We start from the raw sequence: 6,743 nt of genomic DNA on the forward strand, positions 1-6,743 counted from the left end.
TTGTGTATTCGTGTCAGACACGAATTTACACGACACAAATTTGTTAAACACGAACACAACACCAATTATAAAACGTGTCTGGGGCATCAAACACGACACATAAAAAATTCGTGTGACACGTGACACAACACGAATAGACATGTTTTTTAACCGTGTTACACAAAAACACGAATAAACATGTTTTTTAATCGTGTTACACAAAAACACGAATAACACGTTTTTAATGCCTTTTTTTAACCTAGTGCTATAAACTAATTATTGACTCTTAAGAAATTGGTCCCTAATATTTTATAAATATAAAATTTAACCATAAAGTGCATATGTATATATACGTGTCACGTGTCAACACGAATTTGTATCGTGTCGTATACGTGTTTAAACAGGTAAATTCGTGTTTGACACGTGTAATACACGAAACACGAATTTAAAATACGTGTCAGACACGAATAAACACGAAACACGAATTTCTAAAACACATACACGGAAAACTCGTATGATATTCGTGTCGTGTTAATCGTGTCGTGTATGAAATTGTCAGGTCTAATCTTACCTTACTAACTCCACCATTTTTTCCTATTTAAATAATAATTTTTTTTAATAAGACAATGACCAAGCACGTAACAAAAATAAATAGTAGGAACCAAGCACGTAACAAAAACAAACAGTAGGGACCTTTTGAGTTAAAAAAATAAGTTAGGGACGAAACACACAAATTACCTCAAACACCATTTGTATAATTTACTCCAATCTTTTTCGTTCATCAACCTCCACCACTAGGGGTGTCAAAAAAACCCGAACCCGATTAACCCGACTCGACCCGAACCCGAATAAGGTAATTAGGGTCGAGTTTAATAGGGTCAGAACTCTTAATCGGGTTAACCCGACTAACCCAAATTATTATTAGGGTCGGGTTTAGGGTTGATTTTTTCAAAACAATTCGGGTTTCGGGTCAACCCGACTAACCCGAATTATTATTAGGGTCGGGTTTAGGGTTGATTTTTTCAAAACAATTCGGGTTTCGGGTCAACCCGAATAACCCGATTAAGAATTTATTACCAAATTTTTTTTACTGCGTTGAATGACATGAATTCAAGATCTCATGAGATTTTACAACTAATACGTATTTCTTAATTAAACAAACCAGATAGTAAAATTACTATGTATAGAGATATTTAAAATGACATAACTTTCCTCTCTTCTTAATGTAGTACGGTTGTGTTGTAATAATTTTACGAATTTTATTTACTGTTTACATTACTAATATGGTAAAAGAAACTCCAAAAAATTCATATCCAATACCAACTTTACATTTTAAGTCCCTATACATGTGGATTATGTATTAAAATGACACAACATAAATTCATCTTACATTTCAACTTCAACCCGACTAACCCGACCCTACAAACCCGAAACCCGACTAACCCGTACCTTATTAGGGTCGGGTTTCGGGTGAATAGTTTTTCTAGAAAAACTCGACTAACCCGATTCGTTTAACCCGAAACCCGATCGGGTTGACCCAATTAAGAGCCCTATCCACCACCATTTAATTAAAATAGATGTATTTTGAGCGAGAAAGGTACCGACACCAAGGTTGCCCTCTGATTTTGGCGCAATTTCAACCAATCCACCCGATGGATTTTAGCATAAGGATCATTTTGATATTTTTTGCTTGATAGAAAAAAACATTAATCTCATGAAAATATATTATATATTCGTTTATGCATAAACCACGTTTTTTGGACCAATCCCGTACATCATGATACAAACAAATGATGGTGTTGTACCATGTGGAGCCATCTAAATGTCTCTAGTTATGGACACTATTTAAATATCCATTGATAATTCCTTTAAATCCCCATAAATTTATTCAAATTTTCTTATCATTTCAGGGTAGTACGACTTGCTTTTAACGAAAAAAAAAAAAAAAAACAGTTATAAAGGTTTTTTTTACGAACTAAATATCTCTTCGTCCTGAAAATAAATCTAAATGAAGTCTTTCTTGTGTAACTACTCTCATAGATAATCACATGCTAGTTGTAAATTATAAAGTCATATTTAACTATCATTACCTACTCATGTTTGACTAGGCAAGACATCACAATTCTCTTAGGACATGATTCCTAATTATTTCAATGTAAAGTATTAAATAATGACTTCAACAATTCAGTTTAATTTATAAGCGATTTGCTTTATATACATAAAGTGTATATTAGCTCTAAATTAATACTTTTTCTGTCAAGCAAAAAATATTAAACAAGACAGGAAAAGGATCATCTTGATATATAATATTTTGAAAAATCTAACTATCAACGTTTAATTATTATAAAACACCATTATCCATGTTATATCTATTAGTATTGAATTGCAGTTAAATAAACAATTAAGTTAGATATTGCAGTGACTAATTATAAATAAAATAAACCAATTAAAGTAAATTAATTATAAAACCTAAATAAATTATTAACTAAATTAAACCAATTATAAATCAAACTAATCTAATCAAATAAAACAAAATATAAATTAACTAAACTCTTAAAGCAATTTAGAAATACAAGACGAAAAAACATCATAAATGGTCTATGTGGTTTCCCCACATCTGAAGTTTAGTTCCTATGGTTTAAAAACATCTAGGATGGTTCTTATACTTTCAAAACTTTTGACGATTGGTCCTTATTGCTAACTTCGTAAAAAAATTTCCGTTAACCAAATAGCATTTTCGTCATTTCACTACCACAGGGACGATTTATGAGGTTTGTCATTATTTAAAGAAAATAAAAAATAAAAAATAATTATTTAATATAAAACTCTCTCTCTCTCTCTCTCTCTCTCTCTCTCTCTCTCTCTCTCTCTCTCTCTCTCTCTCTCTCTCTCTCTCTCTCTCTCTCTCTCTCTCTCAAATCAGTTTCCCTTTGATCCTGTTCTTCAATATCAAAAGCAAGAAAACTATATCCAACCCTAAACACCCAATTCCTAAATCAAAGGCGATGATGATGAATTTTTTGTTTTCAGGGTAAATCGAGTGATGATGAAGAATTGTCGTATCTTGGAGGGGTAATTTCTAGAGGCTTGTAATGGAAAGAAGACGATTTCCTGCAAAAAAAAAAAAAAAAAAAAAAAAAAAAAAAAAAAAAAAACCCATTGATCCTACTTCATAAACAACATTACACTGAAATCCAACGAAAAAACGGCGTTACTCACCTTTAGAATCGAACAAAGGAAAAAAGACGAGATTCATCCGTCTTCTAAGAACATATAAATGTTCACAGTAGTGGAGACCCAAATCGGCTAACCGTTTAACCACAAACCTAGGCTATTCTCCGGCTGATACATCTAAAATTGAGGTCAAAGTAGAACCGGAAACCGCCTTTCTGACTTTATTAACTAACCCAGGTGACTGATTACCTGTGAGTAGCCATAGGATTATCATCCCAAAAGAATAAACATTAGATTTCACTGTTAAATTTCTAGTTTGAAGAACAACCGAATCAGTAAATGAGAAAGTTCTACTCCCCTCTTCATATAGGCGAAAACTACGGCATCAGAATGTTTCCTCGTTAACCAATGGGGAAAATCTTAAATCACAGAGCTTACAAGAGAGTTTAGAATCTAGAAGGATGTTTTTGGGTGTTAAATTGTCGTGTAGGATCTCTTCAGGTCGAGAAGTGTGCAAGAATAAAAGAGTATTTGCGATTCAAGAAATTGTCGTGTAGGATCTCTCAGGGTCTCGAAGAGGAGAAGAACAGAGGAAGCCAATAATCTTTAACAAACACACATCTCCATGAGAGAGAGATCTGATGGAGAAACATTGAATAGGGCTCAAAAAGAGAGAAATCGAATGGGTTTTTTGTGCATTTATTTAGTGTGTGCATGGGTGTATACGAGAGAGACAAAGATATAAAGAGACCTTTGCATATTATTTCATTGAAAAAAAATGAAAACATCATAAATGGTCCCTGTGGTAGTGAAATGACGAAAATGATATCCAATTAACGGACAAAACTTAACGGAGTTAGCAATAATGACCAATCGTCAATAGTTTTGAAAGCACAAGGAACCAGCTATAATGTTTTTAAACCACGTGAACTAAACTTCAGATCTGAAGAAACCATGAAGATCATTTATGATGTTTTTTCTACAAAGACTTGCATTATATCTACAGCTTTTCAGGAAATTTTTTCAAACGAACAATTTCAACAAAATCTTTCGATTTCTTATTTTACTATATCTGGTTTATATATTCATCTATCCGTAGAGTACGATGAATGTAGCATAGAGTACATTCAATGTAGCACGACACCTGCTTCCACAGCCTAGTTTTCACGGTTTTAAGTTGATCTCATTTTGCTTGCGGCTACCACATGAATCATTTTTATTTTCTTTTCCTCGGACTGCTCTTCCACATCCTAGTTTTCACCGTTTAGGTTGATCTCATTTTATGCTCGCGGCTACTACATGAATCATTTTTGTTTTCTTTTCCTCTGACCGGTAAGATGTCTCAGTTCATCAGGTTGTTAGTGTTATCCATAGATTTCAGTAGCTCATAAAGTTGTCTCTTTCTTATCCATAGATTCAATTATAGTTTGAAAGGTTAATCTATTCGGAAATCTCCAGAGCTATGCTTTATTTCAACTCTACGGAGCATTTTGTCTTACTACGTCCTTCCCCGTCTATTACGCATATGAAAATAATAGAAAAATAGGATTCAGTTGACATCTGTCTTTCTCTGAATATAGGATTGACTAAGATTCAAGCCATAACACATGGTTTCATAAAACCACACAATTTTCCCATGCTATTGGAGCCGGATATAACTTGGCGACATTGATCACTTCCCATGACACCAAACATCATAACATGTTACTATTTAGGTCCATTGTAGCAAAGGAATCATTTATAACTTTAGGACCCCCAAATCCATGAGGGTTGATCAGGCTAAAAAGCTTAAAATTATTGTCTTGTAGTATACATATAACATATATAGATTTTCTGAATTCTGATCTGGTAAAACCTTACAAACATAACTATTAACTAAACCCTAAAACATAATCCAAAACAGAGACCCTAAAATCTTTACCTTCTAAACCGCATGAATAGGACTATGATTCGAATCCATTTTAGAAGAAGGTCTAGCACCAGGGTTACTTGCATGAAACGCCGACTGCCGGCTCAGCCCTCCAACTTTCAGTGAAGTCGGAGCACCACCACCATCACCTAATGTCAGCTTCGACATCCCAAGAAGATCATCAACATTGATCGGACTCTTTGAATGAACAGCAGTCGGCTTCAGAACTTCATGAGCTTCAGTCTTAGCCATGGAATCTTGATCTTGACAAGAGGGTCCAGGCCAGTACGGAATAGCAACCGGTATGATCGGAGAAACGTACGCCGGAAACATCATCGGAATCAAACACTGTGAACCAGAACCACCCTCGAGATTTACACTTACAGTTGCAGGTGTTGGTGTGGGGTCGATTTGGGGATCTGCGGTGGTTGAGTTAGCGGAATCCATCGACTCGCATTCTTCTTCTTCTAGAGTCGGGATGGTTAATGGGTTTTTGACTGATTGAGTCTCCGGTTGCGACGGGAAATCGTCGGCGACGATGTCGAAAAGGCTGGATCGTCGTTTTCTTCTTGAGATATTGCTTTGTCTGATGAAAAATTTCTGAGCATGACTTGCGACTTGAGTTGGTGTTCGTGTAATCACATAGTTTCTCGCGATTCCTCGCCAATCCCCTTTTCCGAGCTTCTGTAAACCTAATAAGAACATCCGATGTTCTTCCTCCGTCCATGGAACGCCTGCAAATCGAAACACAAAATCAGGATGAAATTTACAAAAACTGATTAAAACCCTAAAAATTCGATATTTATTTACCTTTTTTCCTTTCACGGCTTGAAGACGAGCCGGCAACGAAATCCTCCGAGCCGTAGCCGTCACCGGCGGCGTTATGATCCGGGGTATCTCCTGGCGAATCAAGGTCGGTGCCGCCGCCGCCACCGGAAAATCCATTGAAGAAGGCGCCGCTTCCGGATCCGTTACAGTGACTCAAGTTTCCCATACTTGCACTCTTCCGAATCGATCCATCTGTAATCCGAACCCCAAATAGCTTCAGACCTCGATTAGGGCAAGTTCGCGAGTTGTGTCCATTGTTGCTGCAATGAGAACATCGCCTAGTCATCGTTGATTGACTGATTATCTCCTCTGTTCTTCAAATCGATTGCTATGAAGATCGCGTATGTAATCGAAAAGGAGGTGTAAATTAAGGAGATTGGGATAAAGAATTATGCTTTTTGATACGTTTGGGTAGATAGGATTTGAGATTTGGACGGATGTTGGTTGAAGAATTTATTAAAATTGGATTGAATGAAAGAGGAAATGATGAAGAACACACGACAAAGATAGAGAGACAACATGATCCATTTGCAAATAAATGTGTATATAGAGTCGACCAGGTATAAATTTCATTATCGCCCTTTACTTTCATCTAGTTTACAAATATAGTCCTTATATTTACTTAATCATCTAAAAGGTACTTACATGCTTTAAAAAACTAATTTGAATAGCTTTGCATCATAAGCTTTTTTTTTCTAAATAAAAAATTTTAAATCTTATTTTTGAACAAATTATTTTTAAAAATAATTCTAATTTTTTCTTACAAGTTAAAAGTAAAAAGTTTCTACATGTCATCAAACATATTTTAAGGATGTTGATATGGATCACATTCTCTATGTTATGTCACTTTCCG

At 35.2% G+C, this 6,743-nt stretch overlaps 1 protein-coding gene across 1 annotated transcript; it reads right to left on the bottom strand.

The window, feature by feature from the left end:
• Window positions 1-4,873: 4,873 nt before the first annotated feature.
• On the bottom strand, window positions 4,874-6,393 carry LOC111880935 (transcription factor KUA1). Its single transcript, XM_023877348.3, has 2 exons — window positions 5,873-6,393; window positions 4,874-5,796 (listed from the first exon to the last, which is right to left on the bottom strand). Exons 1-2 carry the CDS (start codon window positions 6,174-6,176, stop codon window positions 5,078-5,080), a joined length of 1,023 nt encoding a protein of 340 aa, XP_023733116.1. The 5' UTR covers window positions 6,177-6,393; the 3' UTR covers window positions 4,874-5,077.
• Window positions 6,394-6,743: the final 350 nt, after the last annotated feature.

Source organism: Lactuca sativa, chromosome 6 (assembly GCF_002870075.4).
Source record: "Lactuca sativa cultivar Salinas chromosome 6, Lsat_Salinas_v11, whole genome shotgun sequence".
Classification (NCBI taxonomy): domain Eukaryota; kingdom Viridiplantae; phylum Streptophyta; class Magnoliopsida; order Asterales; family Asteraceae; genus Lactuca; species Lactuca sativa.